The sequence below is a fragment of the Gadus macrocephalus genome, chromosome 11 (genome assembly GCF_031168955.1).
Source record: "Gadus macrocephalus chromosome 11, ASM3116895v1".
Classification (NCBI taxonomy): domain Eukaryota; kingdom Metazoa; phylum Chordata; class Actinopteri; order Gadiformes; family Gadidae; genus Gadus; species Gadus macrocephalus.
Genome location: NC_082392.1, coordinates 20,398,424 through 20,421,387, shown reverse-complemented (window position 1 = coordinate 20,421,387; position 22,964 = coordinate 20,398,424). Strand labels below are relative to the sequence as shown.

Below are 22,964 nucleotides of genomic sequence, written 5' to 3'. Positions count from 1 at the left end.
ATCACATTTATTTGGGCGGCAGTAGCTCAGGAGGTAGAGCGGGTTGGCTGGTAACCTAAAGGTTGCTGGTTCAATCCCCGGCTCCTCCTAGCTGAGTGTCGAGGTGACCTTGAGCAAGGCACCTAACCCTGACTGTTAGCTCCCGACGAGCTGGCTGTTGCCTTGCATGGTTGACTCCGCCGTCGGTGTGTGAATGTGTGCGTGAATGGTGAATGTGAGGCAACATTGTAAAGCGCTTTGGGTGGCCGATGGTCAGAAAAGCGCTATATAAATGCAGTCCATTTACATTTACATTTGTGGCAGAAAAAAACGGGAAGTTCCTCATGTGAAAAATGCCCATCTGTAGGCCTATTCAATGGCAACAGTTAGCAGCTAACTCCTTCTTCTCGTACTTTTTGGTCTCTTTGTTAATTGTATATTGATTTTGATTTACTAATTGCAGCACAATGCCAAGAAAAGAGAGGCTGAAAAAAGAACGAATAAAAGAGCTACAGCAGGCAGCACAGGGAAGCAGCTCTCTGCTCTCCTGGATGAAAGGAAAGCCACACGATGGAAGGTCAGAGTCAAAGTCAGAATCACTAACTGTTGTGTGCCTTAGTTAGGCTATATGCTATTGATCTGCTCCTTTGGGCTAATGGTATTGAAAAGTCTTATCACATTTAATTTTTAAGTGGTTTGTACAAAATCAGCAGGCATTAAAATAGCTATTTTGTAGGCTACCATAAGTCAAGACTTCCAGTCATGTTGCTGTAATAGCCCATATTTAAACTAATGTGGCATATTTGTTGAAGCTATCATTATTATTATTATTATTATTATTATTATTATTATTATTATTATTGTGATAATGGTTATTATTATTATTATTATTATTATATTGTAGCCAGCCACAGCAGGGAAGCTCTATACCATCAACATCTACCAGGACAGGAGATGAGGAAGAGTTCAGGGAAGACACAGAGACAGAAAAGGATGAGGGAGAACAGCAGGATGAGGAAGAGCAGGTGGATGAGGAAGAGCAGGTGGATGAGGAAGAACAGGTGGATGAGGAAGAGCAGGTGGATGAGGAAGGGCAGCAGGATGAGGAAGAGCAGATGGATGAGGAAGAGCAGGTGGATGAGGAAGAGCAGGTGGATGAGGAAGAGCAGGTGGATGAAGGAAAACAGGGAGATGAGCCAGATGAAAGAAGAAGAGAGATGAGCAAGATAGCGACTTTGCCTTATCCAACGGATCCTTCACATGTTTCTGCGTTTAAAATCAAGGGTAATGAATACATTTCGATGTGCTGCTGTCGGGGCCCATGCCAGCCAGATATACCATACCCAAAAAATACAGAGGGGAGATCATTCCAGAAGCAGTGGTTTTCAGGGAATGTGTGGCTGGAATACTCCCCTGCTGGTAATTCCATGCATTGTTTTAGCTGTCGGCTTTTCCTCTCTGAGGAAAAATACAAAAGTAAAACAGCCTGGACAACTGATGGCATCAGAAAGTGGGGCACTGCTCTTGAAAAAATCAAGCAACACTCCATCACAGAGATGCACATGACAAGCATGGTTCGATGGACCAACTTCCAAAAAAAGCTCCTCCAGTCTGCATTCAGATGTAAAGGGGGTGGAAGTTAGAGAGCGAGAGAGGCAGGCAAATAGGGAAATCCTGACCAGATTGATTGACCTCACAGTGTATCTTGCACGTCAGGGACAAGCATTCAGAGGGCATAATGAGAGTGAGTCCAGTGACAACCGTGGCAATTTCCATGAATTGGTGAATGTGTTTTCTCTTAACCTTTTCCAAAATGCATTTGGAAAAGGTTTCCAAAGCTAAAGACACCAAGACTAGGCCCCAGGTGTCACTGCTTTCCAACAGATGCCAAAATGACATCATTGCAGCACTAGCCACTTACATCAGAAGATAAACCACAAAATAAAAAATGCCGAAATGTTTTCCATCCTCCTTGATGAAACCTCTGATGTCTCACACAAAGAGCAAGTGTCATTTGTTGTGCGATATTTGCATGACATGACAATCAAGGAGCGGTTTATTGAAGTCTGCAACGTAGACTCCACTACAGGCCAGGAGCTGGAGAACACTGTGTTGTCCCTTCTCCAGAAGAATGGCCTAGAGCTGAGCAAAATGTATGGCCAAGGCTATGATGGAGCAGCCAACATGAGTGGCATGCACAAAGGCCTACAAGCGAGGATTCGTGCACATAATGAGAAGGCGCTCTATGTGCACTGCAAAGCCCACTGCCTCAATCTGGTACTGGTGGAAGCAGCAAAATCCAGCAAACATTTTGTGACCTTCTTCAACCTGGTGGAGAAATTGTATGCTTTTTGCACAGGCTCCCCAAAGCGCCATGCTGCCCTAGTCAGATTTCAGGAGTCCTTGTTTCCTGGACAGCGTGTCTTGGCACTTCAGCAGCTGTCAGATACCAGATGGGCTTGCAGGGAAAAAGCCCTGAAGGCACTTCAGAAAAATCTGAAAGCTGTTCTGATGCTCCTGGATGACATCACTGAAAGTGACCCACCAAACCTGGCCAGAGGTGATGCGCAGATGTACAGGAATGCCATCAACTTCCTGTTCATTCTGTGCATGGAGATCACAACCCCAGTGTTTGAAGTCACTGCTATGGCATCAGATTCCCTCCAGAAAGAGGGATTGGACCATTCCACAGCCCACAAGGTCATTGATGGTGTTCTTCACACATTGAGCTCCATGAGGTCTGAGGAGAACTTTGGAGAAATATTTGGATGTGCAACAGAAAAGGCAGAGAGTTTCAATATTCCAGTACCTACTGTGGTGCCTGGTCAGGAGAGGAAACGAAAAGTGCCAGTGCGTTACCCAGAGCCGGCCCTAGGCATAGGCAGTATAGGCAAATGCTTGGGGCGCCGTCATCCGTGGGGGGCGCCGAAAACGGGAAAAAAAAATATATATATATATAAATAAAAAAAAAAATATATATATTCTTAATGCAAAAAAAAAAAAAAATAATAATAATAATAATAATATATATATATATATATATATATATATATATATATATATATATATATATATATATATATATATATATATATATATATATATATAATACTACATTTATTTTTTCAGTGCCATTACTACTATTATTTCGAAATATTATTTAAGCCCACAGCAACATAAAGTCATAGCAAAGGCTATTAAATAATGGAGAAGCCTTTTTTCTGGGTGCCTGCCTGGCTCGTTGCTCTGTACCTGCCCTCTGTGAGGGGGGCAGGGTCAAGAGTGTGTAGTTAAAGTGTATTAATGTTAATATTTCACACCTTAGCTTTCACATCATTCATAGGCTATATATACATTCATTTCACTGCACTTTACTGTTTTTTGCACTGTGGTTAGACTGAATTGCATTGCAATGACAATAAAGTTGAATGAATCTCATCACATTTTCATTAGTCTATATTAGTCTCATGTATAGCACACCAAGCATCTGTTTTTTTATTAAAATGTAACATGCAGTCGTCACATATACTTCTCTTCTCCCTTCAGATGCACTTTTAAAATATTTCAGTGACACCCCCAGTGACACAGCATCAGGTGCTGCTGTCCCGTCTACCTCTGCACAGCCCTAATTTTGTATTTTTTTTACACTTCAGTTGAGTGCTTGTTTAATCTCTGGTTAGAACCAAATTAGATAAACCATACTACATTTAATTGTATTTACAATAATTTGAATCTGAACTCTATTATTTTGCTTATGAATGCCTTTAGTAAACATCATGCATTTCTTTGCAGTATTTTGTGCATACTTATTGTATGAGTGATTCATTGCTTGTTACTTGGTTTGTAATACGTTTCGTGTGTTTAATTTTCTATCTAAAATCAAAGAGTCTCAAAGACAAAGCTTTGTAGCTTCTCTGAGTTTATGAACATTGGTAGTAGAATATACTGTGCGATCCAACGGGGTAGGGGGCGCCAGCAAAAATCTTGCCTAGGGCGCCAAATTGGTCCGGGCCGGCCCTGGCGTTACCAACACAACCCAACAGTGTCTCAAGTAGGAGCTCAGTTTGAGTCAGTGGAGGCATATTTCAGGAGTAGCGTGTACTTCACCTTCCTGGATATTATGACTGAGGAGATGAACAGGAGATTCAAAGGAGAGAACACTGGAAGCCCTACATCAAAAATCATTGAGTCATTCCAGCCCTTAACTGTACATGCTAACTGGGTAGGCACACCAAACACAGAAGCCACAGAAGCGGTGCACATTCTCTGTGAGTTCTATGGAGAAGATGAGGAGCAGCTTAAGACAGAACTAAAGGTCTTCCACTCCAGCTTCACTTCAAAGAACCTACAAGAGATATTTGCAATACTGAGGGAAAACAATGGCCAGCTGATCTTTCCTGCCTTTGTCAAAATGATCCAAATATATGCAAGATTACCAGTGACGACTGCTTCAGTTGAAAGATCATTTTCCAAGCTGAAAATCATAAAAACGAAACTAAGAAGCCTGTGTGGAGAGGAAAGGCTCTCTGACCTTCTCTTGCTTGCCATTGAAAGAGACATTGAGGTAAACCACAGTGAGGTCATCAACATCTTTAAAGACATGGCACCAAGAAGGATGCTGCTTTAAAGCAGTATGCAGCAAGAAGTGGAGGGTAAACAGAAGACAGTGGAGGGCAAAGTGAAGTTTATCTACTTCGCCGAGATGTCTAGAGTTCATCTTGGGACTTAACAATGACTGTATATAGTTAATATAGGATGTGGATTTTATCTGTTGGTGGTGTGACTTTTTTCTATAGGAAACTCACGTGTAGAGAATGATACAAATAAAAGTAAAATTTCATTCAACATGTGCGTGTAACTTGTTTATAATAAGGTGTTCCGCGTGCGCTAAAAAGTGCCCTTCCCTTCCCCCCTGAGCACCTGCCCCCCAAAATGTCTGTGCACGCCACTGAGTATGCGTATGGTATCATACAATTATATTTTTTTCGCAAATATAGGCCTAGTATTATGAATAATTGGAAACTTCAAGAGCAAAGGTTCAAGTGTAACCTACTCAATGCAAATGAATAGGAGGTTGATTATGGAAGCTTCAAAGTGAACAATAAACATATGGTTATAACCCTGTAGTAAGTGCTTTTTTGCTCGTATTTTATAGATATTAAGCCTTGCATGCAAAATAGGGAAAATATTGCTTTCAACAATTGAGCCCAAATAAAACAAAGACAAATAGCTAATAAGCATATGCTGATGTCATTGCCTTTTTACGAACACACGCCAGGAGACCAAGGAAGGAAGCACTAGCAGACCGCTGTGGTTCATTCTATACAACCCCAATCACGCTTTATTCAAACTGTACAACCCCTATACACGCTGAATTCATACTAAACAGCACCTTTTTTTCTCATTTAGGTAAAACCTAATGTCTCACCAAAAACCACTTTCACAAAAATGTGCATAATTGAGCTAAAGTATTTATTAGTAGGCTACGCTTAACATATTTTGACGTGAGTCTACATCCGACAACAACAACATTAAGAAACACACTGTGTCATTTTCAATTATCCTCAACCCTTAAAACACTTGTGCGATCCCCAATAACTTGATTTTACTGTGTCACGTTTGCATGTATATGGGCAGCTGCACTGCATTTGATTTGTAGGCTTACGTTGAAAAAAACTACTATGCAGGCCTATGTCTTTGTACGTGTACGAAACATATATGCATGCATATATATATATATATATATATATATATATATATACATATTTTTTATCTTTTATTCCGAAAGAACACGTGGAAGTATGCCACTCTCAGCAAAAACGGGTCGTTCTGCTAACTCGCTGCTGCCACCCTGTGGTCAGGACAAAATATTGCACCTTGCAACACCCGACCACAACCAGTCCTGCTTGATATCCATTATCCAGCTTATGATTTTGCATTTATTTATGTTCATCATGCTTTTACGTGAGTCGTTTAATGTCCCAGACACCTCAGTTCCCTCAGCTCTGGGATAAAATCATTTCTGACAGTTTTTATGAAAATGCATCCTTGTTAGGCTTGTAAATGTAAGGCATGTCATTATTTGTATAAATTGTAAATGGTCATCAGCAACCCCTGAACACAATGTAAGTTTACATAAGGTCAATGAGCTACTGTGATAGCAGTGTCTTAACTCAATCACGTTTTCGTTTCTCATTGTTTGTTTAGTTTCAGGTTTTCTCATTGGCCTCATCTGAACATTATTAATGTTCATATATATATAATAAAAAAATAATAATAATCTTTTATTCCGAAAGAACACGTGGAAGTATGCAATTCTCAGCCATAACGCGACGTTCTGCTAACTCGCTGCTGCCACCCTGTGGTCAAGGCAAAGCATTGCAGCTTGCAACACCAGAGCACAACCAGTCCTACTTGATATCCAGCTTATGATTTTGTCATAGCAGTGGATTAACTCAATCACTTTTTCGCTTCTCATTGTTTGTTTAGTTTCAGGTTTTCTCATTGGCCTCATCTGAACATTATTAATGTTCATTCTATAACCTTTAGGAGAAGAAGTGTGTGTGTGTGTGTGTGTGTGTGTGTGTGTGTGTGTGTGTGTGTGTGTGTGTGTGTGTGTGTGTGTGTGTGTGTGTGTGTGTGTGTGTGTGTGTGTGTGTGTGTGTGTGTGTGTGTGTGTGTGTGCGATCAGGACAGCCAATAACCCTGGTAAATCTAAACCCGCTGTGGCTTAGTCCGGCATGTCCTCTCTCTCACTCCCTCTCGCTCTCGCTCTCTCTCTCTTGCTCTCTCTCTTTTTTTCATCAGGCTTGTCTTCTGCTGTATCTCTCACTCTCACTCTCACTTGTCAGACTTTCCCGTCATGTCTTTCTTGGTCTTCCTCTCTCTCTCTCTCTCTCTCTCTCTCTCTCTCTCTCTCTCTCTCTCTCTCTCTCTCTCTCTCTCTCTCTCTCTCTCTCTCTCTCTCTCTCTCTCTCTCTCTCTCTCTCTCTCTCTCTCTCTCTCTCTCTCTCTCTCTCTCTCTCTCTCTCTCTGTCGGTCTGTCCATCTATCTCCTCCCGTGGGGAGAGCAGACATGAGTTAAGAAGTGGAGGGGAAATGAAAGAGAGGGAGGGGGACAGACGAGCGGGCCCAGGTGTCCCAAGCCTGTGTAAACAACAGAGCAGGGCATCAGATAGCATTCAGACACAAAGAGTGCTGTGAAAACCTACTCAAGTAGAAGAAGCAAAAGGGGCGGGAAAGTAGGTCAAGTAAACACTAAACAATGGAGACTAACCTTTACTAATGAGTAACGATGACTGGAGGTTCAAGGCATATTAATCATCGGTTTGTGATGACCGATAGATTGAATCACTGATTGATAAGCACAGAGTACTGGATGGATACAGTGTACTGTAGCCATCTGGTTGCATCAGCAGAGACAGGTCATTTTTTTGTTTGTTGAGTGATGTGGGAGGGTGTAAAGATGTCACATGCATTTGTTTATTGTTTTTACTCAAATTTGTTCTGCAAGATCCGATAAATTGTGTACCCTGAATCACATGCCTTTTTAATAGAACAGATTAGATTATTTTACTGAAAATCAATGTAAAGGTGATAGGTTTGATTAAAGACTTTCCTCTGAGTGTAGTTTGTGAGAAATCCCTGATTCATTCGTCGGCCATGAGTGAGTGAAATGCTCTGTGAGAACTGCCTCTGTTATTAGCCGATTGAGATGTGAACTATTTGGCCTGTCAGACCCCGGTGCCTGCAGCTCTTCTGAACGGTGGGGAAACGTGAGGAGGGAGGGGCTGTTTCTGGGTTCTCTACTTTCTGTAGAGTCTTGCTCTCTTTCGCTCTCCATGCTCTCGCTCTCGAATCTCACCCACAACTGCTCTTATTCGCAGTATAACAACGCAAAAAAACTGAATTTCGCTTAATGGAGAAACTTGCAACACATGAATTTACACCCCTGCAGACGATTGCAAAGTGCTGAACACAGACACTAACTAGGAGACAAAGAGAAGGTTGAAATGAAGAGAGGGAGGGGGATGTGTCTGATATGTGGAAACACAAGTTTCTTTTGTTGACCTTCTTGCCTTTCTGACCCCCGCAGCCCTGCCTTCAACACACAGGCACACACACACACACACACACACACACATACACTGGTTTGTGTGGCTTCATCAACGTTGGATACCTCATATCGAGCATATTTATTATTCAGCTAATGCTGAATGCTAGGGGATTCTTGATGACTAAGGTTTACACTTCTATTATGCGTTAAGTGTCGTTTCTTCCTTTGTTGTTATAATCAACATCTTGATCTTCAAAATATTCTTAATGCATAATCTTACAGCAAAGGGATTAAGGGTTTTAAACCAACGACCATCTAAAGAAGTAACCAACTCTCTTGAGTAAGCAACTGTAGGTACTTGAGAGATTTAATGGATCCCCAGGCAGGGGAATGAGGGCGTGTGCAGCCACAGAAGACCTGCAAAAACAGATGCCTAGTATAGTCCAATGAATGGAGGAGCCGTCCGAGAGCTGCTGCAGGAGGCCGACCCACAGTTGACGCTCAGGTCAGAGGTGTAGCTTTTTGAAACAAATGGGGGAAGTGTGAATCACACCACATCCTGAAGGCTTCCCTACTGGGCCTGGTGGTCAGGGAGGTCTGTTATCTGCGCGGGGTCTACTTCCATGGCAGAGAGCTTCTCCACCAGCAGGAGGGTGTTGAGCTCACGAGAGGAGTCGGAATACATGACTCGGAGCTCTCTGGTGGGGGTTGGGGCAAACCTGTTGAACAGCACGTTACGCTCATCGGCACATTCCACGCTCCCCTCCATGGCCTGATTGTTGATGTCTATTTATGTCCTTTATATTCAGATATTTACTGCTGCACATTATCCATCCTTCAGACTGCTTTCATTAAAGCTCTTGTTTGTCACTTTGATACACGTTTTCACTGGCGCTTTACTGGGAAGTACTCTAAAGACTAACTCATGGGTTATGGGGTGTTGGGTTAACTCATGAATCGAACCCAGTCCCTCTCCGCCAACATATGTCACACCGCAAGCTAAAATAGGCACACACACCAATCCCCCCGCCCCCACATACACCCATACAGTGAGATATAGGGTGAGGGTTAAATGGAACAGGAGAGGCTGGTTTTAGCTAAACTGTGGGCCTGCATACCCTGCAGCTCAACTTGGGATTTGAACGTACGGCAATGTGAAATAATAGTGCACATGTATGTGAGGCAGCCTATCCCGCCACACGCCAACGCAGCGCCGGCTGGGCTCCTCTGGCACAGAGACACAGGTAGATGTTGTGCATCCCGTTTATTTGGAGGCTTGGCAAACAACGCCAATGAGAGGCGGTTGGGAATGCCCTTCCCCGAATGTGAGTGGTGATGGTGGGTGTACCCAGCTGGTTGAGCCTGTGTACCCTGATTGCCCAATGCATCAGAGGTGTGCAGCCTCACCAAGAAGCCACAGAGGCTAATCAGTCTGACTCGGTTGGTGAAGCTGCTCAAACCATCAGGGATGATCCACACACACTCCACCGTATATGAACAGCATATGTCCCGAGTTTGATAGTTTATAATGGGATTGTAGTTTAGGAGGGTCTAAACCCTGCAATGCATTTGCATTCTGTAAAGGGGCCATGTCAGGCAGCGTTTTAAAATATAAGTAGCATGTGCGCTCACACACGCACACGCGCACAGCTCTATGAGTTTGATGGAGCGAATACGTAACACGTGAACCACCCCCACTATATGTCGTCCTCCTAAACTCTAACCAGCATGTAAATCGTGAACCTATGTGTGAGTTTGTGACTGGATGTGTGTATGTGTGCTGGGTTTTTAGGGACACGCCCACCGTACGTGAACGCCCCCAATCGTGGGATCGCGAGGCTCCGATAGGTCGGCGCAGGAGATGCTCGGGCTTTATAAAGGACCAGGTTGCTACTAGTTGCCCTGCTGCTGCTTTCGCTCATTTCTGTCTTAATTCCATCTTTTGTACCTCCGTTACCACCATGCCCAGCAACCATAAGAAGAACAAGCGCCGCATGAGGAAAAAGGTAAGCAGAGGCCGGTGAAGAAAGCATGACCATAACACTTTCCATATCGGTTATCGCGGAGACGTCTGTATGCACATGTGGGGCATAATCCTCAGCCAAGAACAATTTGTTTAAGGAGCGAGCGCCAACAGGCTCCGGCGCGCACACGTTGATCAAGACTGTGCGTAAAAGCTCGCTCACAATGAGGCGCGCAATTATGCCAAGTATATGTTTTGTTATCTCTTTTTCTCTTTATCGGTTAGTCATTGATATTTAAATCATTGTACGGCTACCGGATATTTGTAACAGAGTCAAATTGTTTAGGAAAAGGTGGGAGTATAACTCGTCCCCAAGCCAATTAGGCCCGTTTCCGCGAACAGGATATTTTGAGTTGCGTGTTCGCAGTAATTTCCACCTTATGGTGGTTATAGAATACGAAACCTTTCTTAATTAATTTCGATTTCAACTTTTCTAAAGGTTCAAAGTAGGTCTACTGTCGTGTATCCAGCACGTGTTTGGGGCTGTTTTTACTGACTGTTGTTTAATTAAAAGGAACCCTATTAAAGTGACTTATGTCACTTTAATTTACAAATCCCCTAATTGTTACAGTAATAAGTAGTCTAGTTATTGAGACTTTACTAGCGGGATGGTAATTTTCGATGCTCTGTGGGCGAGGCTGGGTTGGGCCGCGGGAAGCGCGTGAGACGGCATGTATAGAATCTCGCACTTCCAACGCTGGCACGTGTTTCACCATCCACACCTCTGCACTGGTCTGGCTGTGGCCCGGCCTCACACATGCACTGCTTTTCTATTTCACCCTGGTTTTATTTTAAACCACGCCCCCCTTTTTTGTAAAAACGTGTACCTTTAACATTTGTTGTAGCTCGACACTTTTCCCCAGCTTCATTATTGTGCAGCAGTGGCATAACTTTTTTTTGGCTCGGGCCTGTATCTGGTGCTCTGGTTTGGCTCGGGCCAGGCCTGTATTTGGTCGTATCTTGGAGGAATGTCCCACTGGGAGCCTCGCCAGGCAGCAGCCGTCTGCTCAAGCACTCAACACCCAGGGCAGTCACCATGGTTATCTTTCCTTTAAGACGACCAGTCAGACTCCTCGCCCTTGCCTGGGGCTGGGTTGGGGGAGTTGTTTTGGCCAGAGAGCCGGATATGGACCAACATACAATGCACTCATGCACTTAGTGCCTTCACACACACGTGCCAGACCCGCACAGACAGGACCCGGCGGGCTTACAGGGATTGGTACAGTAAATGCCTGCTCTATAGTGGTCAGTGGCTGCGGGTCGACAAAGCTCTGCTCAGCCTGTGATTGTAATGTGATTAAGGGCTGATTATGATGTGATTAGGCTGGCCTGTATGGGCCCCTGGCCGGAGGCCCCCGGCTCTGCTGACTCGTGCAATTTCTCTTCTATGCTTCACCACACCTGTCAGAATCACTCCCATTCAACCGAATAGCTGCCATTATCTACGGTGGCATGTCTGGCCCGACCTGTAAACAGCCCAGAAAGGCCTTTCCACCATTAAGCCGGGTGCAAACCCATCATACGGGCTGGGATGGACAACAAAATGCTATTGCTAGGGAAAACCCTAGCGCCTAATCGTTAACCTGGGGAAATGGCAGCCAAGTGTTAAACCAGAGAGTGTATGGGAGAAGGCCCATAGCATTCGGTGTCCTGATGACCTTTAACGCCCCGTTCGCCTCGAGGTCAGTGTGTTGTGGTTGGTGTTTCAAAAAACCCATGCACGGTTTTGTGTTTGCATATCATGGAAACAAGCTTCTGGGTATCAGAAGGGCTTTGTTTGGATGAGGGACTCGCCTATAGGGTGCCATCGAGGCATTGTAATGTATGCAAGCCGTGTTTTGTTCATTGTAATGATGATAGAAGTGTTTTTGTTTTTTCATTATGTATACAAGCAGTGTCGAGTTCCTTTCCAGTGGGTTAGTCAAAATGTGTAAGTTGTTAGTCTGAAGCTATGTTCCTATTGGAGGGTAGTGGGGGAGTGAAAGATGTGGGGGAGGGCAGTTCAGAAGGGACAACATGTTCCATTTAGCCGATGGGGGGGAGTGGGTAAAAGCATGGCGAGTAAAGTAGCCCATTTTGCCCTGCTACTCTGCATTACTAAATGCATGCTTGTATCTATATGTGGCTATTTCATGTCTGTTTTCCTTCTGGAGGCTGTTTGCATACTTTGGTGTGTTATCTACTATGGATAAAGGATAAAACTCTCATAAAACCCTAGCTTGGTACTATTATTACTCATTATGAGCGTAGGCTGCACCGGACAGGGCACACTTTGTATTGGGTTTTATTGCTGTATTTTAATTGCGCCTGTAGCCAGAGGTTGTTTGTTGTAAAGCAATGGCTAGTGAATTGTCTTTGATAGATGCATCATTTTTATATTTTTGCGGATGTGTGCAAGTGGCCGAAATGTAAGAATGGTTTGTGTAATCGGAAATTAGCGGCTATTTTAATCAATGATTGGAGTGTTCTGAAAAAGTCCAGCAGCTGTTCTATATGCCCTCTCCAAACATGGCTTGTTTCTGCAAAGGATGTGCTGCTATGGGTAAAAATGTGTGGAACCATTTCGGCAGAATGAAAGGTCAGCACTGTGAAGGCAAATGGCACGCAGCTCCTATGCACTCTGCAACGGGAACATAATGTCCTATTGGCTGTGTGAGCTCCATGGACCACACTGCCCTCCGCACTTGCACCCGCTCGCAAGAATGTGACATGAACATGCACATGCATGCATGCTGCATGATCTAGTGCGTCAAGCAGGGAATGGAACCCCAAACCTCTGCACCCCCTAACCTTGAAATGGATGTTGTTGAGGAGCTCATGTCTCCATTACCAGTCAGAAATTCCTCTTCCTCCTCCTCACACCTCCCCCCCCCCCCCCCCCCCATCAATCTCAGCACCCCTCCCCCTCTGCCCTGCCTGGTGCTGTATATGCCTTACTGTTCTGCCTCCATATGTACCAGGAACGCCCCCCCCCCCACTCCCTCGCATATCATTTCAAAGACGCTATATAGCGCTCGCATGGCAAGTCGTGAAAAGCCTTCGCACAGCTGCCGTCCGACACTAAACAGTCGGGGTAGGGGAACTTTGGAGTTTTGAGCGTGGCACATTTCTTTAACACGCGCTCTCACTTACTTTGCTTGCTCATACACTCGGGAGTAGTTGCATATTCAGTGGGTGGAAGTGGGCGGGGCCCACTGTTGCTTGCAGTTAACTTAGCGCTGCGCAGCCAGTGGTTTGGGTCAGTCGCCTCTCCGCCGCTATCTCAACAGAGGGTTTCTAAATGGGGCAGATATTGAGCAGGCTCCGGGTTCCTACCCCCCCACCTCTGGACACCAGCGCTGCTGCGGAGACCCAGGTGAGCCCCTCCCCCAACCCCCCCTCCCCATACCATATAGGGGGTGTGGTTAGGCTAGTAGATGGGTGTGTCTCGTGCTAAAACTGAACATTTTGTACCACTCTGCTTTCGGGGGTCTATCTTTCCCAGTCTTCCAAATCCTTTTTTAAAGTTTTTCTTCCACCACTTCTCCCTCATCCTCTAACCCCACCACCCCTTCCTAACTTTAACACTTACCCTTTTTATCTCACCGCTCCTCAAAATGTAGCCGTGCTAATGTTCCCCAGCTGGTTCTCGTCTCACTCTCCAACTTCTATCACTTTCTTTGCCATCTAATCAGTGCTTTCATCTCTGTTCTCCCGGAGATGAGAGGGTTGATTAGGGTGTGTGTGGGGGGGGGCTAATGCAAGGCCCAGGGCTGGACAGTCAATGTTGGGGGTGGGGGGGTGGGGGTGTTATATAGACTGTCTCCACTCTTCGGCTTATTGGCATGTATTTAAGGCTAGTGGGTGGGGGAGAACCAGGGGAAGGGGCTCAATGTTATCTGTCTTTTATAGGGTTGGGCTTCGGTGGCGCAATAGGAGGACTCTGTTGACATGTTAGAACCAAGTGATTTACTGTGGGGGAGGGGGGTATTTGGTATGTTTCTTTTTGATGTGTAAAGTAAGAGTGTGGTCATTTAACCCATGAAGCTGCAGGAGTTGGTTGTAATGTTTGAGGTTCTACCCACAAATTAAGTTCTGTACATGTCGTTCATGGCAGTTTGTTGGGAATTCTTTGGGAATAGGCCTACTACAGGACATTCAGGAGCCAGCTACTCCCCCAGTGAGCCAACCTTTTAAAGACTGGGGAGTTATCCCCCCCCCTCATAACTGTGAAGGCATTCTGCTCCACCTAAACCTCCACCAGGCCTAAAAAAAAAAAAAAAAAAAAAAAAAAAGTTTGGTTCCTGTTGGTTGTCAGTTGAGGTCATGGGTAGGTAGGGGAATTAATTGTATTTTTTATTGTATTTTTTCCAGCGGAAGCGAATGATGGTTAGGTTGTTTGCATTTAAAAACGAGAATTCGCTCATCCTTGTACAGAATGAAGAGGTGCTGTACCAAAACGTAATTATAGTTTGCATCAAAAAGTTAGCATTTTTTATTTTATTTTTTTAAAGCTCATAAAATAATTTGGGTCGCACATAAATTGACAGGGTCGGTCGGAAACCGGAACCAAACAAAAAATTTTTTTTAGGCCCCGTGGGTTTGGCTGGAGGGAGGTGTGGGTGACCACCAGTTTTTAGAGTTGTTTTCCACCGGACACGTTTTGTTCTTTGTGCGTAAAGCCAGTCTCTCTCCCTCCCTGTCTCTCGCTCTCACATTCTTTCTCGCCTTCCAAAACTTTTTTCTTGCTGTCGTTGCGCAAGGACTGTATAGAGTCCTATGGAATCTATATATAAGCTATACGGCTGTCCAAACAGCACAGCCAGTCAAGCATGTAATGTACGATGCCTGCTTTTAGACGGTAGAACCCCACACATTATTTAGTTGCTTCACTCCTTTTAAACATTTATTGTCCGTTGGCCTTAATTCGTTTTTTAATTACTCGGCATTTAATTTCTAGCGAGTGATATCAATGGATATGCACTTGCCTAACTATTAATCATATCTAATTCTGTGGTATCACGCAATCCTTATACTGAATTCTTTACAGTGTCTAGTGACGTTTCTCTGGAACTAGTTTGCAGTTGGTACACTCCGTACTATTCCAAACGACTTGTTCTTATACTTAGAAAAACTCTGTCTGTACTGCCTCCTGTGGGTCTCGTGTCGAAGCGATTTTTGTCACAAAGTGTTTTTGTTTTATACAATCTTTAGAGTAGCCTAGATGGTGTTGATGGGCTCGCTGCACCTGGACCCCAACACGGGCACTAACAGGGGGCCGCTGCTCTGTAGGGCCTGTTCGGTACACAATTTCCTGCTGTAGTGTGCGTCTGTTTCCATTAAACGCCCTCTCCCAAACGCCTTAACACCCCTCCATCTATCCCCCCCCTCCCCAGTTAGCGGCACCAACAAGCCCCCTGTAACCACTTTACTGCTGTTTCACTTGGAGGAAATGCTATACGTTTCCTCTGCATGGAGCTCATTGTTGTGCAAGTATTACACTGCTTCTCCTTCTGGCCCCAGTGTCCGGACCACTCAAAGGTGTGGGCTGGGGGAGGGGGGGCATGCCCGGCTGCTGTATCCCTAGCGCCTCGCCTGCAGACAGACGGGCCCCTCTGTCTTCATCTAGCGTTGGGGGTCGTCTGCCCCCTGACGGGCTACATTAGGGTGTCACCATGTCCCGGGATGGGCCCGGCCCGACAGCTGGTCTCCAACAGGCTTCCCCCTCTGCTACTGTGGGGATGGACTCTGGTCGCAGGGAAGATTTAGTACAGGAGTGATTTTTGCGACTCAACATGGAGGACGGTGCATGCAATATTCATGCACTAGGCCCCCCACTTGTCGTTACGGATCAGATCATGCCTGACCGGGCCAAGTGTGCACGCACAGGCTCACGCATGCAGACGGAGAAAATGTCTGGTGGTTTAGGTTGTTATTTTTGCTGTCTCAACATGCAGATCATTCCAATAATGACAGAGCCTGAACTCCCAAATTCATCAAGTGAAAGTCCTCGCCAGTGTTTTCAGTCAAATTCCTGCGTTGGCTAAAGTAGCACAGTAGTATGTAATGAGCAAGAACGACTGGCTCGCCGCACGGCAGGATTCTCTCACCTCTGCAATGTCATAACGTTGAGCAGTGAATTGACTGTTAACTAGGGTTAAGGGGATGGTAAAGATAATCTCTAACTTTATAATATGAATGCAAAATTTGAGTATCCTGACAATATCGATACCAACGGCTACAATGGACTGCGTTGTAGTTTCTAGTTTGTTTGTCGTATGCGCGTCAACGGCTCGACAAGCAACCTTCATTAAAACATAAACGCCTTTGTTACGACTAGTTGTATTTGCATAATGTATGTATGCATCTACTTGCAGTGCTTACAAAAACCTGTTCACTGACTTTAATTTAGCTGCAAGCGCATTTTTCTTTATGCTCGTGCCCCTCCCAACACCTTGCCTAGAACAGAATGTCGTTCGTGGGAAAAGTTTTGTGCGTGCAAAGGTGTTTTGTGATGTGTATTTAAAGACAATCTGTTCGATGTCAGTATTTGCTGTATGGGTTTTCCCTTGTCATAAATAATGACTTGCTTTCTCTTTTGCCCTCCTTCCCAGTTCCTCGCCGGCCAAACAGAAGCTGCAGAGATCAAGGTAAGCAAAAATTGGATGATACTAACTGGCTCATAATACTTGTCAATTACGTTGTCTACGCTATGCATGTTTGTTCTACAGTACCAATGGCCGGTCTGCTAAACATATTTCTGTCTGTTCGTCCAGAAACTGCAGGAGTCTGCTTTGATTCTGCCAGGGCAGAAGATTGTATTTCCAGCTTCTCTGATCACGCCAGTGAGAGAAGTGAAGCCTGTGGTCTTGGTCAAAGAACATGTCAATGTTCCCAAAGCTGCCAAGGTTGCCAAACCCCGAAAGCCAGTGCAAGCAGATGTTATCGATGGGATCAGCGCAAAGGCACCAAAGGCCAAACCTGCAGCAGCTGTGGTGGCAGCCGTAGTCGCCGAAGCCATAGCCCCAGCAGAGAAGGCAGAAGTTGAAGTAACGGCAGAGGTGGCTGTTGCTGTCCCAGTGGTAGTGGCTGAAGTACCGGAGGTAGCGGCTGAAGTAACTGCGGTGGAGGCTGTTGCTGCACCAGTGGTGGCAGAGGAGGCGGTTCAAGTGGTAGCAGAAGAGGTTGTCGACGTACCGGTTGTAGCAGCTGAAGAAACGGCAGAAGATGCTGTTGCCGCACCAGTGGTAGCAGAGGAGGCTGTTGCCGCACCAGTGGTAGCAGAGGAGGCTGTTGCCGCACCAGTGGTAGCAGAGGAGGCTGTTGCCGCACCAGTGGTAGCAGAGGAGGCTGTTGCCGCACCAGTGGTAGCAGAGGAGGCTGTTGTAGCAGCTGAAGTAACGGCAGAGGAGATTGTGGTAGCAGCAGAGGAGGCTGTGGCTGTACCAGTGTTGGCCGCTGAAACCGAAGCCACACCAGAACCCATAGCGGTAGCGGATCCAGTAGTGGTGGAGGCTGTGGTCGCTGAAACCGAAGCAACACCAGTACCAGTACCAGCAGCAGAGGAGGCAGTTACTGAAACTGAAGTCCTACCTGAGCCAGCCACAGTGGAGGAGGCGGTTGTCGATGGCGCAGTCACCGAAACCGAAGTCCTACCAGCAGCAGTGGCGGAGGCAGTGATTGTTGCAGTTACCGAAACAGAGGTCCTACCCAAACCACCAGCAGAAGCAGTGGAGGAGGCGGTTATCGATGCTGTGTGTGCCGCAGTTTCTGAAATCGAAGTCTTGCCAGCAGCAGTGGAGCAGGTGGTTATCGATACCGGGATTGCCGCGGTTACAGAAACCGAAGTCACACCAGAAACGGCAGCCGTGGAGGATGTTAGTGAAACAGTCTCAGCCGTGGCAACAGAAACCGAAGTCGTAGCGGAAACCACAGTGGAAGCAGAGTCGGGAGTTGAGGCTTCTTTGGCAATTGAAGCTGTTGTTGAGGAGGTGGCTGTAGCGTGCGAAAGTGAGCCATCCGTGGTGGCTGAAGTGCAGGTTGAAGAGAAGAGCGTCGAAGAGGAGGAGGTGGTGGTGTTGACTGAAGAAGTTGTCACAATAGCTGAAAACACAGAGGTATGCATGTTTATGTTGGTGGGGGTTTAACCTATAGAGGGCAATTCAGGCATATATTATCTTTTTTTTGTATAGCATTTTCAGTCGAAATTTGGACCAGCATTTATCTGCAGCACACGTTATTTTAGGACTTGGTTTTGATTTGAACCGGATTCTTTAATTAGTGTTAACTTTTTCTGTCTGTGTTCCCTATGGAACGCAGAGCACACTAGAGGTATTGGCAGAAGACCTCTGTCACCTCGAGCAGAAGTCTTTCATCGAAGAGCCTTGTCTGACAGAGCTTCCAACAAAGACCATGACAATGGTAGGTCAACCCTCGATCAGTGTACACATTTCGTTTTTAAACTGTGCTAGGAGAAGAAAAGAATAAACCCTGCATCGATTCATCTGATCCATTTCATCGATTCTTCTCGTATGTTCTAATAACATATTCTAATCAGGCCTTTCTATATAGATCAAACTGGAAAAAACATGCTCGCAAATCAATTTAAAGTTATTATTTTGTATGCTAATGTCATGCGTTATGTTTATTCTCCTCCCCTTGCAACTCTGCAGGAGATTTCCCCACTGGAAGGCCTGGTTTCTGCTCAGACTCCGGTTGATTTACATTGAGAACTCGGGCCACGTTGAGATCTGCATGTGATGCAATGCAGGTTTGAACATTACTCCAAATGCAGCCCTTAACCGCTGAACCAACTCATGTTTACATTGAATTTGCTTACATATTCAGTTCACCTAACGTGTTAACCTTCCTTCTGTTCTTCTCCTACAGATGAAATTGACTGGACGGAAGACTCTATCCAGGGGCTGAGCAGTCACACTCTACCCTATCCATTTATCAAAGGGTTTAAACACAGAACTTTCAAACAATAATCACACTAAAGTGCCTTCTTATAAAGTAACATGAAGTTCTCCAAGGAATCGACTCGTCTTCGGCCCTATCGGGTATAATCTGGACCAACGGGTATCTTTAAAGGATGCACATGGGTTGCGGGGGTTGATTAGGATACATATGGCTTTGTTAGGGTACATGTGGGGTAGAACACATAGAAGGTCCGATACATGGTCACACCCGAGGCTCGTTACCACGGAGACAGTGTTCACTGTTGAAGATGCTATACCAGCAAGGCGCATCAATCAAGTCCATTTTTTCCTCGTTTTTATTCCCCGTTTTTTTTTTATTTCACCTTTTCTATACTGTGTTTTATATAGTCCATACAATGTGCTTTAGCAAAGCCCAGAAAAAGTGATGGGGTTTTGTTGGTTGGGACAGAAGAAGACTTTCATCTTTATGAAATAAATGAAGCTGTAACTCAACTGAATAAAGACTACAAATGTGATATTGATGATGTTATTTCTTTGGTTTTGCTGGTTGCGGTACCTTGATTTTGATTACTAAATCAGGGGGAGAGAAGGTAGAGCAGGCAAGCTGGGGATCTGGAGAGTTACTGTAAAGATGCTCTTTGATTATTCACTGCCTAAAATGTTGGTGTCCAACTGACGCAAGACCTCGCCTACATACAAACACAGTGGCCTCTTGCTATATGCTGATCAACGTACACAAGGTGGTTTGTTAAGGGAAAATCCAACATTGGGACAATTGTGTAACCCTGCCCTTGTTCCTAATTGCCTTCATATTCTGGTCGGCCAATGTGCACCGTGTACATCAGAATCGTCCAATTGCCATCGGTGGACTACTCGGGTGTAAACATTTCGCATGGGCGAGGAAGGTTACTTTGGCACATTCAGACCTGAGCTTAATTTTAACGACCCTGAACCATATATAATGGGTTAATCAAAAGTAGGCGGCGAAGGGCAATAAGAGCTTGGGTATGACACAATAACAATGTTAGTTAATTGTAGGTATACGTGTGTATTTATTCATATTGCAGAATGTGATTTAAAATCCTATGCATAAGCTGTTGGTGCAGTGACATGAATGCATTGTGAGTGACAGACTGGAGAGTAGAAGTCCAAGGGACAGGCTTTGTTTTGGAGTCCCACTGCCAAGGGGAAGAAACCGTTCAGGAGGATCAATGTTTTTGTATTACGGATCAGAACCTTTCTCCTAGATGGAAGAGGTGGTGACCGGGATGGGAAGGATCAGCCAAGATGTTTCCTGCTCCTCCTGGTCCAGGGAGAGGTGGCAGCAGATGCCCAGCCAGGCTGACCCAGTGATCTGCTCCAGACTGCCCTGTCTATCCATTGCGGTGGAGGCAATCAGACTTTGATAATGAGCTGAGGATGGAATCCGTGATGGCCGTGTGGAACTAGACCATGGTTTCCTGGGGCATCAGGTCGAATTTATAGCCAGAACACCTTCCTAACCTGAGCATTCTTGATGGTAGAGGTGATGGATAAGGTCCTCTAGGGATTGATGGGCCCAGTTGGTCAAAAATAATCTGTCAGATTATGGCTGTCGGATTGGATGAAATCTTGAAATGGGTTGTTTAAAAGAATGTGAATATATATTCTGAAATAAAAACTTTGCATATTGTATTAGTAAAAAGTACATTAGTAGAGTACAAAGATTTATTTATAATATATATATTTATAATGTAAAACAGTACATTAGGCTGCCAATTGTGCCTTTCAATACAATCAAGACGTTCAATAAAATGAAGCCTTCAATTAGCTGTCAATATCAAAGATAAACAATCTTTTATAAAATCATTTGTTATTAATGTATGGTAAATATATGAGATGAATCAGTCAATAAGTAGTTTGTTAGGTGAATGCTGCATGCAGCGAACAACCATTCTTCTTATGTTTTATTTAGGGCTTGGCAACAATTAAAAGTTTTAATTCCAATTAATCACATAGTATGTTCAGTTAACTCGCGATTAATCACACATTTTTTAAATTATATTTTAAATCAACCAATTTAAATGAGATTACAATTTTATTGACCCTTAGTGTGGGTTGAATAGGAAATTTACGGAACACCACAGATTTAGGAATTGTAAACAGGCAGTTAATTAGTACAATTGTCAACCAACAGTTACTACGAGTGTAGTTTAATTCAAATAAGTAGCGCCACATATTTTGGAATAGTAAACAGGCTGTCATTTACTGCAATTGTAATTGAATGTAAAGTAAGTAGAACTAAAAATAAAAAGCTGAAAGTATGGCGGAGGAGTTGACCAAAAAACGGGCAGAATAATAATAATAAAGATTTCAATATCTAGACTGTGAATGCAGCATTCTCACCTATAACATACTTTTCCAAGTTACTAACACACACACGCGCACGCACGCACGCACACACACACACACACACACACACACACACACACACACACACACACACACACACCAGGGGTTCTCAAAGTTTGGACAGCTGAGGGCCAATTTAGGAACCCAAAATTTGACTGAGGGCCGCCAAAGGAATTTTTTTTGGGCGGGAAACGCCTAAATCACGAAACTGATGTTCATCCTTTCAAAGCAATGGACAGTCGGATTAAAACTAACAAATGTATGGGCTGGGGATGGGCTCCTGAAATCTACTGCAATCTTTAGTTTTCAGAGAGTTCAGCTCCAGTTGGTTCAATGTGACTAGGTGATCCACTTCCTTTCTGTAGGCGGACCCATTCCCATTGGAGATTAATCCAATGAGGTCTGTGTCGCCCGCAAACTTCAGGACTGACAGAAGGCTGGCTAGAGGAGCAGCTGTTGGTGTACTGTAGAGGGAGAAGAGAGAGAACACAACCTGGGCAGGCTCCGGTGCTGCTGACGGCCCGAGGCACAGAGACAAGCTTACCCGGTCGCACGTGCTGCTTCCCGTGGGTTAGGAACTCAGTGATCCAACCTGCAGCTTAACCCGGGCACACTCAACTGGGACAGCTTGTCCTGGATCTGAGCTGGGGTGATGGGGTTGAATGCGCTCCTGGCGTAGGTGCCGGGGGAGTCTAGGCGCTGGAGGATGAGGTGGAGTCCCGTTTAGACTGCGCCGTCTACAGGCCTGTTGGATCCTTAGGGGAACTGCAGTGGGTCGAGGAGGGGGGTTGGCATTGTGGTGGTGGGTGAGTCAGCAAGAGGCGTGCAAAGGGCTCCCTGACCACAGAGGTCCGGGTGACTGGTCTGTAGTGATTAAGGCCTCTGGTCTTTTTTGGTTTGCTTTTTGAGGACAGGGTGTTGGTAGATGGCATGTGCATTCAACCAGCGAGGTGTTAATGTTGCACTTGAGACAGCTTCAATGTAGAGAGTGTAGAGAGGGGAGACAGTGTCTGGTCCGGCTGCCTTGCAGCTGGCTGTCACTTGAAAGGTTTGTGAACGTCCCTAGATGGGCTAAATACAATTTAGCATACAGATTAGGCCTAATGTATATTGGAAACTCGTTTTTCCCAGATCTAATCACTTCGTTAGGAAGATGAAGAAGGATCTTCAATCAGAATGGAGTATTTCCTATTTCAGTTCATCCTAAATCCTGGAACTTGATATCTGCCGTCTTCATGGTAAGCCAAACATACAACGGCCCAATGAGAAGCTCAAAGAAAAACTAAACTGGATTATCAGCCTTCTTTAAAACCAAAATGCTACACAGAAAACATGATTGGTTGCTCAATATGTTTTTGATGTGTATTTGTGTGTATCATCACAATCAAGTTATCATTATGTTATATTATGAAGTACTTTTACCAAAGAGGAATGTTGAATGGAACATTGAGTATAGAAGTTTCACCTGTATGTGTACAATTCCACAATTTCTGCAATAACCACAAAATAGAATAAAGGTTGGATTGAGTGAATGGGCTTAAAGGTCCCATGACATGAAAATCTCAATTTATGAGGTTTTCTAACATAAATATGA

The 22,964-nt window shown here is 44.8% G+C and overlaps 1 protein-coding gene and 1 long non-coding RNA gene across 3 annotated transcripts in view; one reads left to right on the top strand and one right to left on the bottom strand.

Annotated features, from left to right (window-relative positions):
• The window catches only part of LOC132467942 (uncharacterized), a 696,489-nt gene that overhangs the window by 14,845 nt on the left and 658,680 nt on the right, over positions 1-22,964 (bottom strand). The window lies entirely within an intron of this gene.
• LOC132467939 (calphotin-like) lies at positions 9,769-19,494 on the top strand. 2 transcript variants are annotated; one of them, XM_060065523.1, is made up of 6 exons: positions 9,769-10,041; positions 16,652-16,687; positions 16,814-18,154; positions 18,357-18,458; positions 18,710-18,807; positions 18,927-19,494. In XM_060065523.1, exons 1-5 carry the CDS (start codon positions 9,781-9,783, stop codon positions 18,764-18,766), a joined length of 1,797 nt encoding a protein of 598 aa, XP_059921506.1. In that variant the 5' UTR covers positions 9,769-9,780; the 3' UTR covers positions 18,767-18,807; positions 18,927-19,494. The 2 variants fall into 2 exon arrangements, with proteins under 2 accessions (XP_059921506.1, XP_059921507.1); XM_060065524.1 differs by lacking the exon at positions 9,769-10,041 and adding an exon at positions 13,215-13,413.